Genomic DNA, 13,129 nt, shown 5'->3' with positions numbered 1-13,129 from the left:
CCACTCACCACCCTCCCACCCTCCCCACCCCCCCCAAAAAAAAAGCTTAGGGCTGCCTTGGCTGTAATAAGTGAAGTCACAAACTTACTCTGTACCAAAGACAACTAAAAGATGGACAGTTTTCAGAAAAATACATTTGGCAGCATGTGTTCTCTTTCCTAAGTGACCAGATTTTTTTCTGTCCATCAACAAGAAAACTAAGTACAGCTTGTTAATTGAAAGAGGTTACTGCCTTTTCTTATGTTGGAATCTATAAATACATGGGGGTTTGTTTTCTTCTCCTTCCCATTGCGTTTTGTCAATTCACCTGTTACCTCAGATCAAGCTGCTAAAATAGGAGCAGAGTCTAGAAAATGCCTGATAAAGAGTTTAATCTACCAAGAACTTACTGTGAAGTTCAAGCTCTGTGTGATCCAGGGAGAGCTCGGAGGTCAAGAGGCCTGTGGGCGCGGTGGCTTTTCTCTCTCGGTGACCGTGTGAGCCGCCTGGGGAGGATGGCTTCTCCGCCCCAAGCCCGCAGGGAGGTGCAGAGGCAGCGTGAGCTCTCCTCCTTTGCTGGGGCTCCGTTAGCTGAGTGGAAGCAGTTCACAGGATAAATATGTCACAAAAACGGGAATTTGCTGGCTGATTCCCTGTACTTGTGTGCCGCAGCCGGCAGATGGTGCGTGGCATGTCAGCGTGGCAGAAGCCAAACAGATCCTGCGTGATGAATGTCAAGCGAAGATGTTCTTAACACCCGAGGTGGTATCTTGGGAGCAGCTGGTTTTTGCTGACTACTGAACAGATTTTCTTTCTGCACACCCCCCCGATTCCTAAAAGTAATAAACCCACATTAACTACTTTAATTTCTCTAATAATATTTGCTCTCCTTCTTAATTTCTCTTTTCAGAAAGCTATATTGGAGTCACTTAGCAGTATCTATAAAAAGAAGGAAAAAACATAGAAAAGCAAAATAGGAATTTTTAATGAGTAGCTGTGTTTCTGTAGTTACTATTTAGGTTTATCACTGAAATACTGTACAAGCACCACTGGGCTATATTCAAATTTTCTATAGACAAGAAGGGGGCTGTATCTATGTTAACAGAGGACAAAAGAATAAAATAAAGAAATGCCTTCAACATTTCTAAAACACAGAAGTTCTTTTTTCTGCCTGGCAGGGATTTTGTGAAGTAAGAGACCGCATGTTTTTTTTTTTCTTTCCTTGCATGCTTATAAGTTTGTGACAATATTTAAGGGTTTTTTTGGGGGGAGGGGAAGGGAATACATGTATAATGCAAATTTCAGGACTCTCATACCGTGCATAAGAGGACAGTAAAATCTCACTTAAACGCACGGGGGCACCAGTAGCTCAGCTCGGGCAGTTTATAGCGCTTAACTTCATAATGGGAACTGTGAAGTCCTATTTTCATTTTGCAAATATCACCTCCTTACACTTTCATTGCATCCTGTACAATTCAATACAACAGAAAGCCTCTTGGGTGGTTTGATTTGGTTGGTTTGTTTTTATTTCTTAAAAACACTTCAAACAAGATGATGGTTGATAAAGGTGCTGACATGACAGCCCAGAGAGTCTGAAGTTTTCAATCTGCAAAAGCGGTGTAATGCTGTCAACCTTAGTGACAACGTTAAATGATGTCTCTTAAATCCTGATCGTTTCTAGGAATAAGAAAATACAATGCCACTTTGGGAGGCTTTTCACTCTCCTGCAGAGACTGCTTATAGCTACTGAGAAAAGGCTGGGGTTTATTTGATTGTTTTGAAAGGAAGTACATACCTGTTTATTGTTTTAGAAAAAGGTAGTTACTGTTTGCCTGATAGAGATGATAAAACTCAAGAGAGTCTGGAACATCATGGTAGTATTTCTACTAACAACTGGTAGTTAATGACTTGTCAGCACAGACTCTACAAATAGCACTTTGCATGAAATATACTGTCTGTAAAATTATGCAGATTACTCATGCACATTAATAATGTCTATTTTGTTTACATTTTCCTAATAAGAAAACTAAGACAGACAGTGCTGGATTATCTTGCTCTCTGGCCTGTAACATACCTGCAATACTGCTACTTGCTTCCTGCAAGGATATTAAAATCTTCTTATTAGAAAGTTGCCAAAACTTTTGCTTACGAAGGCACTCAGTGAAACCAGTGCAGAAATGACCTTTGCACTCGTTCGCTTTTGGGCTAATGTGTGCTATGCTTATACCCGAATATATTTGGACTTCCTTGGGTGACTAGAAGCAATAACCATTGACACATGGGGGTATGATGTCTGGGGGTCAGCGAACACGGCAATGTGATGGCTGGGTCCTCTTTGCTCTAGTTTACATCCTCTGTGCCAGTATCTGGGGTAGCAGTGTAGGCGTCCCTGGGCTGGCAGCGTGCCACTGGGCTGGGGAGACCTCCCGCAGCCAATTCTGCCGCTTCGTGGCCGCTTTGTAGTGTCAATTTAGCGCAAAGAGACCACACAATCATTTGGGATTTGGATTATTGTATTCTGTAGAGAAAGTCCTGCTGCAGTTAAGACATAAAGTTACATTCACATTGGGACTGCTTTTGCTGAAGCACACATGACTTTAATCAAATGCTGCGTTATGGGCCTGACATTTAACAAACAAAATCAAACTCCAACATCACTCTACTAGTCTCTGCTTTCAGGGTTTGTTTTTTTTTTTTTGCAAATTACTGAAATAGCCTGGGAAATATGATTTCAAAATTTAATATGGACATCTCAAATTTGTAAATTTGTAAAATGAAAATGGTAAAGCTACACTTTTTTATACATGAATATGGTAGACATCTGGATTTGTATAGATCTGACTAAAAATACCTATTCTTTTCTTTGTATTTTATTCCTCAAATTGTAATGTCAAACGTAACGAGAATTTGAGTATCAGACAGTGGTGCATGTCAAAAGAGAGGCGATTTAGAATGCCAATTCCTGAATTTAAAAGCTGATGACACTGCCAAATGACAGCAGTGGTTTACAGTGGATTTTCTTTAGCTGAGTTAGTGATATGGCACAGTTCTGTGAAGAAATTGCGTGTAAAACAATTATACCTGTAACTCCACAAACAGGAAAATAATGAGGTGGTATGACTTTATTTGTTCTTTATTAAAGACAAGTGTTTACAAATTTGGCCCATAATATTCTTGCTTCCATATGAATTTATAAGCCATGACAGGCAGAGAATAATACGAAAGCAAAGTTGGTGTTTGTATTGCTATGTGGAGGTGGTATTGTGTAATCTCAATTTGTTTGACAACTTTCCCTCTTGAGGAGCAAGGCTGTGGGTGTTACCACTGTGGGCTCTGCCACTTCTGAATTTCGGGACCTGCCCTTCCTTGACGCCCCCATGCTGTAGGAGGTGTGCAGGCACGACTCTTGTCTCCTAGGTGTGTCTGAGGAGAGGCAGGGAAAATTCTCAAAACTAGCGTGCTTGTCAGAGAAGTCAGTCAATGGGGAGCACAAGAAGAAAAGTGTATTAATCTGTGTTTCTCTCTAGATCTTTGTTATTTGCATGTGGGTCTGACTAGGGGACCTATTTAGATTTGAGGCTTTGAACCTTTTCTTGAGACAATGTGCGTATAGCAGTCCTCTTCTCGTGGCTGCAGGAGGGAGTGCAGGTGTCACATCCCTCTTCTGAGGAACCAAGAAGATAAAGTGACTTCAGCTCTTAAAACCTCCCACTAACCACTGTTACGTGCTATAGACTACTGCTGCTATTCATAAAGTCATCTTTAAAAGATGCAACCAAAGGAGAAAGCAGTTTGAGATGGGACTCTTTCAGGGAAGAAAGGTGGCAGGTCTGTAAGGATTTAGAGTTAGGTAGATTCTCATGTATCTAAAGGTAATTGATCAATTAGAATGGGATTTGTAGCCACAATTATTTTTTTGTGCATGTTACTAGAGGGAAATAATCCAATAAGAGAGGTAAGGAACCTGAGGAAGAGAGGGAATATGATAGCTTCTGTATTGTCTGATGCTTCATAGTACTTCTGTTTTCTAGTGTTGGCAGATGGTATATAGAAATTTAATATGAAACTGTAAAATTTTATTTAGCAATGGAATATGGTCCATAAGTATTTAAAAATCTGCCAGTGAAGATCGGCCAAATTATGATGAGCTCTTGTTTTCAAAGATTTTTTTTCCCTGCTTGTCTTCCACATGCATAAAATAAATCCTTGGGCGCATTAGTTAGGATTTATACCTTTTTGTAATTGTTCTCAAAATCATGCGCGTTTCCCCTGCTCCCACCTGAACTTTAAATTAACTTGCAGTAAGAAAAGCTTTTTTAATTTATTTGGTTCTATGAAAAGATATTTTAGAAGTCTAGACAAAGAAGAGATTCTTGCTTTTCCTGGTTGTGGTGTCGTGTGCGGGAGATAGGATCTCTGGCGCGCTCTGCAGCTTTCCAGAGCTGTTCTCTCTGTGCTTCCCATCGTGCGTGCTTTCAGCAGTGCCCTCACAGCTGCTGCAGGGATGAATGAGAAGAGGAATGTTCTCAGCCGCTGAACAGGAGGGAGGAGGAAGCTGGTTTCTCCCCTTGGGGTGCTTTAGTACATCAGGTTAGCTGGCCCGAGTCCCTCTTGCAGTGGCAAAGAGCGGTGTTGGGCCTGGTCTTACCTGGCAGGGCTCTTCATCTCACCACTCTCTTGCATCTTCATCGTGTGCCGATGCTTTTATTCAAGTGCAGAGAAACCTCATCTTGACTCGGGCCATGTTGGCAGAAGTTTTGAATAGGAAGGCCTCTGCTTTTGGAGTTGGGAGGTTGTACCGGCTCACCAAAGCAGAGACTTGGGAGCCTTGTAGCCCCACACTGGTTTGTTCACGATGAGGTTGTTTGGGGGAGTTAGAAAATCTGCCCTGGTGGCGGCTGTCAGACAGGCATGTGAAGCTTTTAAACGCTTCTGTTGAAGAACCAGCTGGGACCTTGAGCCATCTACATGGAAAATGCTATTGAATGAATATGAATGGGGGAAATGAACATGAAAACTTTGTGAAGTTCAGTGGAGCAGTGGACAGAAGACATGGTCCCGTTCTGGACAATTCTGGTGCCTCCATGCTTCACATTACAGGAGCAAAAGGAGTATTTTTCTGTGAGTGTGTTGACATTGATAGAGCATTTGGGCTTCTCATGCAGCTGGTGCCAATGCCAGTGAATAAAGTCCTCCAGTCTTTTTTTCGTAGAGCCATGCGCTGCGCCTGTGGTCATTAGCAAGGTAATGTTCTGGCAGCTACAGAAGTGTGTCGTTTGCTGGATGTGCTTTCCCTTGACTCTGCTGACGCATGGGAGCTGGAAGTCAGCGTGGCAGAGGGGGCATACTGCATACTGCAGTTGCACTGTGTTTGTAAAAAGGGTAAGCTTATCCACACGGTGAAATGCAAAAGCTTTCTGCTCAGAGTGAAGGGCAAATTAGTATAGTCCATTAGAGGACTGTTCAACCAAGGGAGGCGTAAGAGATTGCTTCTGCGCTGTCAGCAAGTGAGCTGCTGGATTTTTTTTATTGTGTGTGCAATTTGAATAATGACTAATAATGGCATATAAGCTACTGTTATAAATTTATTGTGAGAGAGGCATGGGCGTTACTTTGGTCCTAACCATTTCACAATAAAAGCATTTCATATCTTAAATATTTGTACTGTTTGTAATTAAAATATGGGATAAAATGGAATTATTCACTGAAAGCAAGGTCAATAATTGCGTGATGTGTGTGCTTAAGGCTTTAGAAAACACATTGAAAGGAATTTGTCCCTCTGCAGAGGAAAAGAAAATTAATCTTTATAGTTTCAAGAAACTTTGTGTCATAAAGAAGACAAGCTGACTCTGGAATCTGGGATGCTTGAGTATGTATAGCTGTAGTTTTCTTGGATTTCCCGAGGCGTGCTCTTGAATGGTTAAGGAAGTTGGCTAGGTTTGCATTTTTCTGTTCTTGGTTCTCCTATGCTCTTTCTTCTTCCCTATTCCCTTATTTAGCAGCTTCTGTGGAACAGAGGAAATCTGATAATTTATAATTTTTTCAGTGCCTCTCATTTCCTGATCTTAAGCAATCTCAGCAACCAGGATAGGACTCCCTAGGATGAAGCTAGCTGAAGACGCATGGGGCGAAATGGCATTGGGACTGTAAAGCTTTTAGTGATGTTAGAAAGGGTAAGGAAAATGAAAATGCATTTTTTGCATTCAGGATTTTTTTGACAGTTTGAATTAATCAGATTACGTGGTGGGGATTCTTGCAGATAATAAAGGAAAGGAAAAAGGAAGTTAGTGGGTGATGTCCCATTTTAAGATACAAGAGCACCTGAAAGCATTCTGCCAAACTGGCCTTTGATTAGGGATGAGACATCACTTTCGAATGTGACAAGCAAACGACATAGCAAAGGTAGATACGGCAAGATGACTGGGGACGGAAGCGCAGGATAGTATGGAAAGCTGTCATGATGAAAGGAAAAAGAGCTATCTCTGTATCAGAGGGGACACACTGGAAATAATTTTGAAGTTTTTTTCCCAGTGATAAGAACTGATGGTCTAGATTAACAAAAGATTTTGCAAAGTAGCAAAGATGGTATTGCATCTCTGATTAATATCTATTTACTCCCTCAGGAATCTTACACAAATGGGATAAGGTATACCAGGCTTCTCTTGCAGCTCATATTTGCTTGGAGTTTGTACAGCTCAAGGTCATAAGAGGTGCAGTTCTCACTCAGGGGAAGTATTCCTCTGTTTAAGAGCAAAAATATGAAAACTAGGGCATCTAGCATGACTCTCTAAGTAAAGGGCTTTCATTTGGGATCTGGGATTTATTTTCTCACAACAGATACTTGTGATCCATTCTATTTTGCATCTTCTTGCTAAGATTGGCCAAACCACCTCTTTTCTGAGTTTGGAAGTGATGTAACCCTATCTATACCGTGACGTGGGAAACTGTTCCAATCAGACTGAATGGCAAGTTTGTCCCATTATTTGTCTTTAAATGTTCTGCCATCATTTTACACTTCTGAAAATCCCTTCTCACTGACTTTCTTAAAATGACTTTTCTGGGGGGCAGCATTGCCCGTTTGTATTTGATGTGGAGGATTGCTTCTGAGAGCAGATTTGTTTCAGTTGTGCTTTACGCTACCAATGGATGGGTAACAGCGACTAGAACTTCAGTGGACTAACAGCATTTCCATTGGACGTGTTTGATCAGGGGAATATTCAATACTGGCAGGAAGCTAGTTGCTCTTTGTGTTTTCTTTTCCTTTTTTTCTTTTTTTTCTCCAAGAACGGAGTGGTGGTGTTTTCCTCCCACCCATAGAGACAGTATTGCTCCCACAAAGAAATGAGCTAAAATGTGTGCATTTAAAATTTTTAGTTATTCCAACTATCTCTAATTGAGATGATACCAGCAGTTGGTGAGATGATTAAAGACTTTTCCAGAATTATAGGAAAGGGGAGAGGCATTGTTCCATTTTTATTTTCCACCCTGCCTTTCCACAAGACCAGTGCCAGAAGATGGTTACATATATGCATATATTTTAGATGAAATCCAAAGCTTACTTATGACAATACTGACCTCAGTCCAAAAGAGCTAAACTTATAGTTTATCCTGTAGGGATGTAAAATAACTACATGCTCACACAGAAATCCTGCACATGAAAGGGAGCTGATTGTTTTGGAGGTTTTTTTTTTGCTGGTATGTGGCACACAAAAAACAGTTCATACAAGAAGTAAGGAGAGATGGGAAAAACATAGCTTTCTTTAGCCCATCCTTTCTCAGTACAAGGGTGTTCTCTGTACTACTCTTCTAGATTTTTGCTAGTCCAGTTTCAAATAATTTAACAATGGTATCTCTAATGTTTTCCTTGAATAGGAAATTACAAAAAGTTCCTCGGTATTTAGTAGTGTTGTCTTTCAGTCTCTGCCTTAAGGTTCAAGAGACCCATCTTGTGCTATTTTTGTAGCTGACTGTATTTGTATCACAATATTTTGACTTGGTAGCTGCAGTGTATTTAAGCCTAATATGTTTCTTCAAATCAGTAGCGTTATAATACCAAAACAAATGCAGCTTGTGAATTACTGTATGTAATGCCCCTATTTGGTATATTCATAGCATTTCATTTTTATTATTGCAGTCTTTACTGAGTGCACTATTTATCAGAACTTTAAAGAATGAGCTTTGCTAACGCTATTAAATCACTCAAGTGTGCTAAATTATGGCACCAGAGCAGGTGCTATTGTCTCCAGCTCTTTTGGAAAGAAAGGAAAAAACCTTAAACGATCCTGGACATTTATACCTAAAGGAAACAATCCTTTATATTAATATAAAAAGATTGTTTTGTACTCAGTCAAGGGAATTCTTGGCAGTCAGTTTAAACTTACATGTATATATAGCACACTGGAGCCTGCTAAGTACCTCTGTTTTCTTTATGGATGGAGCTTCGGTGCCAAGAGGTCTGCACCACATACAAGCGTAGATAGGCTCCTATCTGATGGATTGTCCCATAGTGAACCACATTGTATACAGGATGTTCAAACACGTGTTGATTATGTGGTTCTGTAGTTTACAGCAGAATCATAACCTGATGCTTTTAAGTACATATATGCAATCAATCTTCATGTGAAGGAGCCCAGTACAAAAGAAATATTTTATGCTATACATTACATGTTAGATTAAATGACATTAGATTAAATGTATGTGATAAGTTTTTTAACCTCATCACCATAGCATTATTGTGAATCTATACAGTTCTTACAAGCATCTTCTTTGTGTTGATTATGGACTGTAAATGTATAATAAAGTTCACAGTGTGTGTAATGCTGTTCCGGTTTTGGTACCAGGTCTCATGGTCAGCTACAAGGGAAAACCTCATACAACACAGATGCAAATTTTTTATAGGGCTACTTCTGTGTTTGTTACGTATCTGTTAAACTTTCCTTCAACATTGCATTACAGAATAAGAAACTGGTACTGGCCTGAGCTTGGTTCCCAAACCTTTAGTGGCAGACCCTACTTGTCAAAGGCAAGGTCCCCAAGCTGAGATGGTGTTGAAGAAGGCTGTAGCACACCATTTCTGTGTGTGTTTGCCCAAGAAGAGGAAGCCCATCATCGTGTCCTCCGCCACTGAGTTATAAAACCTGCTGCACACTGCTGTTGTAACCCTGCAGTGATGGTGCTCCGAGTCCCGCGGGGCAGATGTAAATGCCTGCACCTAGAACTGATCTATTAAGTAAAAGTATAAAAGTCACTGAATGTGGTGTTTCGTACTGTAATGACTACTGTGTAGGTGTACATGCACAAGAATTCCCATCAACAATATGGACTCTTAATCACTTTTCACCGTTACTGCAGGAAACTCAAATTTGCATTTAAGAAATGGTTTGATTTAAAAATAGTTTTCCTAGCTGTATACAACCAAATTTGCTATATCATCTTGGGTCCCCCTCACGTGACTTAATTTATTAATATATTTCTAGGCTGTGCAAATAGTATTATTTCTTTCTACAGTGTCATTAACTTTGTCTTCTTGCCATGATGCTGTCTTGCCATATCTTCTTCAATTATTAGTTGCTACAATGAAAAGTATCAGTGACTGAAGATGATTGTGCAGTAAATGTATTAAGTTCCATTACTGTCTCATGTTTCTTTTTCTTTGCATTTTTTTACTTATTATAGTAAAATTATTATATTTTATAAAGTATATTATTATATACTTTATTACTTACATAGTTAAGGAAAAAAACAACCCTAAGATTAATAATAAGTGGCTCATTTTGTTTCCTAGTTTCATTTTTCATTACCTAAGTTTTCTGATTTAGGTCACAGGGTTTCTAGAAGAGACATTTGAAATCTAAACTTGGATCTGTCTCTATAACAATTATATATATATATTTTAAATCTAAGTCTGGATTATTTGAAGCAACTAAAGCACTTACACTTTTAAACTTGTAAAAAGACAGTGTGTGTAAATTGTCTTTGCTAGGTGGTGCGCATGAGGGTCTCCAGCACTTGGGTCCTTATGGCAATATCCCAAACATCGTGGCTGAGCTGACAGGAGATAATGTACCAAAGGATTTCGGTGAAGATCAAGGATACCCTGACCCTCCAAATCCCTGCCCTATTGGAAAAACAGGTAATTCTGCTGTAGCCTTCGCACCTCTGTCTTCACTGTGCATCCTTCAGTCTTTCAGTGCTGTACTAGGCAGTACGACAGTTGATCAGCAATGGATGTTTTCTTTCATTCTCTACCCCAGGAGCAGAACTGTTGAGCAAGCAGGTGTTTTAGATGAGATTTTATTTTTAATATGTGCACCTTCTGTATTGCTATATGACTGCTAGAGAAGGTCAGGTGGAAGAAATCATCTTGACCTCGGAGTAGAAGATAGTGAGATCTGTGATAGTGTCTTGTTTCTGAGGGAGTTCATTTTTAGGCTGGCCCCTGAAAAAAGTTATCATTCTGTACAGATGAGATTTACCCTTATTTTAGAGACTTTCATTGTGCCAAGAGGAATGAAACTGTCTGCCCTGATCTCCAACCCAGACCATGAGTCAATATTTAAGATACCTTGGCTCCAATCCATGTGGCTTTATAGCTCACTGAGGGTGCATCTGTGCCAAGAAATGGAGAACTACGTGGATGTACCCCAATGCGTTGCACACAGGCTCGCTCTGACAGAGGAGCAGTGCAGCCTTGGAGTGCCAGAGCGGTATGGTACCCGAGACACCTGGTATGTCCCTTAGCTTGCAGCTGCGCATACACCAAGCCATGCGGGTGGCTAGTGCTGAAGGATCTCTAAAGCAGCACTGCATGTGCATGATATAGACATACCCTAAGGGAATTGATCTTTTTCCTGTTATTTGAGCCAAGGAATGACTTCCAGTACTGAAAGTAGTAGTAAAACACCCGTTGGCTGCCTTGGGAGCTGGAACTGGGAATGAGCACTCTATTTTTCTCTCATTTTTTATTTGTGAGCTAAGAGATCCTTTCAAAATCTTTTCTGTTTAGTCTTCTTTTATGTTATTTGGATAATGCAAAACAGTTGTCTGTATTCTTCTTAAAAAATGTTCTAACTAGCTTAGAATTGATCAAATAATAAATATTTCTCATGAAAAGTTTTGCAAACTGTTTTTACATTTCATTCAAAAAGAGGACAGAATTTCAAATGGTCCTCCCTTACTGTTTTCTACTACAGCCCATTTGGTGATGATGCCTTCATCTGTTCTGAAATAATATCTAATCTTCCGTTTTGTTCAATATAGCTGTGGTCTGACAGGTTGCAAATGATGGGTTTAGGTTTTCTTGCTCATACAAGCACAACAGAGACTTTCTTCTGTGCTTGCCCATTAGACTTTTGTTAGTGATTAGATAAATAAATTAAAAACCTGGCATACAGAGAAATGCCTTTGAAAATCCCTTCAATTTTTCTTTCTTAGGTGGAATAAAAGTTGTTAGCTAAGCTAATACAGTCAGATCTGAACACAGGGAGAATTCTTAGGGAAGTGCTGCCTGCTCAGATAAATGGCTCTGTCGTAGGTACGCTGTGAGTAAAGATAGTACCTACTAGGATTAGAGTAAAATGTTTTTCAGAGCCTTAAATGGAAATTCAAGTGGTGACTGTATTATGCATACAAATTACTGGAGGCCTTCCTCAATCAGGTCTGTGTATTTGCTTAATGGAAAACAATTTTTCCAGTTACTGTCTACATATGCACATTCCACGGCGGGAATACATAAGCCTGGAGCACTTGAGCTTGAAGACTTTTGGATTAGCAGTTGCAGAGGGCACACAGATGTCCAGCTGCCCTTTGTGTTTTCTACCAAAAGACACAGATGCTCTGAGAAGGTCTATCACATTTCTGTTGTCACCTGCTTCTCTCTTGAGATGACCCTGTCCCTGCTGAGACTGAAATAATTTTTAAGTGCTTGTAGTTAACTTTAATGTTTTCTGAGTTACTTAGACAGTATGGTTAGTTTTCCCCTGTTTCCTGTCGGCAACTTTATTTTTTTCCCCATTCTAAGGAGAAAAGAGAGAAAGCAGGATCTGTTGGACTTTGAATAACCTCCTCAGGTCATTGAATCAACTAATTTTTAAGTCATCTTTACTGTTTCCCACATCTAAGGGAAAAAGATAATCCATCTGCAAATCTGTTTACATGATGATCACACAAGGACAGAAGGGAAAGTCCACAGGTGTGTCCTCTGGAGTGTCTGTGTTCTGGCAGATGTAGCTGCTTGGATGCCCAGCGTCATGCCCGGGGTGGTAGGATCTCCTTGGGTATGTCTGAGAGGAACTTGGAATGCAAGCTCCCCATGCTGACAAAGCAGAGGGAGCTCCAGGAGCAGGCTTTATCCAACGAGCTACTCTGGCCTTAAGTTGCTGAATCTTTGTTTAATCTAAAGATGACTTATTTTGGTAAAAAGTCCATAAGCTGATCTTTAAAAGGGTATTATCCTTGATGTGACACTGTCTGCAAAACCATCCATTGTGATTAAAGGAGGTTTCTGGACCCATCAGATTAGTTACCAATCTGCAGAAATGTCTTCAGCATAAAACTGATGCCACATTGCATTTTTATGAGATCTTATGACGTGTAAATGATTTGCAGCCATTTTGAACAAAGTAACAAACCGGAAATGGAGTTCCATGAAGAGCTACCCAGTGAAGGAAATTCTGTCTTTGCTCACAGCATCATTTTACCATGAGCTTCAAAAGTATTGCCTAAACAATTTCTACAACTTCCTGTGGGCATTTAAAGATTAAAAGAGGATCCCTTCTGAATCAGAATAGCATGCAGTTCTATGTAAAATCAAGCTCAATCACTAATTTATAAGAAAAACAAAAAGGAGAGGGAGAGCTTGGAAAATATATTAGTTTAGTTTTGAAGTTTCATTGAGTAGTGTCTTTTTTTTTAAAAAGTTAAATATATCCCGACAAACTCCTTTCAAAAGAAAAAAACACCTGATATTTTCCAGTCATCCAGTTCTTTAAATGTTTTTTTTATTTTTAAATTGCATAATTGCATTTAAGAAGTTTGCTAATTAATGTGGCACATATTGTGTGTTTCAAAGCTACTAAGCACTCAGTGCTTTCTAACATACTTTTGCAGTTGATGATGGGTGTCTAGAAAACACCCCAGACACAGCAGAGTT

General features: G+C 39.8%; 1 protein-coding gene across 1 annotated transcript in view; it reads left to right on the top strand.

Annotated features, from left to right (window-relative positions):
- The window catches only part of SCG5 (secretogranin V (7B2 protein)), a 26,893-nt gene that overhangs the window by 4,278 nt on the left and 9,486 nt on the right, over positions 1-13,129 (top strand). The window contains exons 2-3 of the mRNA XM_009320987.1: positions 9,962-10,111; positions 13,087-13,129. The exon at positions 13,087-13,129 is cut by the window's right edge and continues 64 nt beyond it. Of these exons, the coding sequence (XP_009319262.1) occupies positions 9,962-10,111; positions 13,087-13,129 (193 nt within the window). The remainder of the gene's footprint in view (positions 1-9,961; positions 10,112-13,086) is intronic.

Source organism: Pygoscelis adeliae, unplaced genomic scaffold, assembly GCF_000699105.1.
Source record: "Pygoscelis adeliae isolate BGI_AS28 unplaced genomic scaffold, ASM69910v1 Scaffold3, whole genome shotgun sequence".
NCBI lineage: Eukaryota > Metazoa > Chordata > Aves > Sphenisciformes > Spheniscidae > Pygoscelis > Pygoscelis adeliae.
This window is presented reverse-complemented; position numbering and strand designations above follow the sequence as displayed.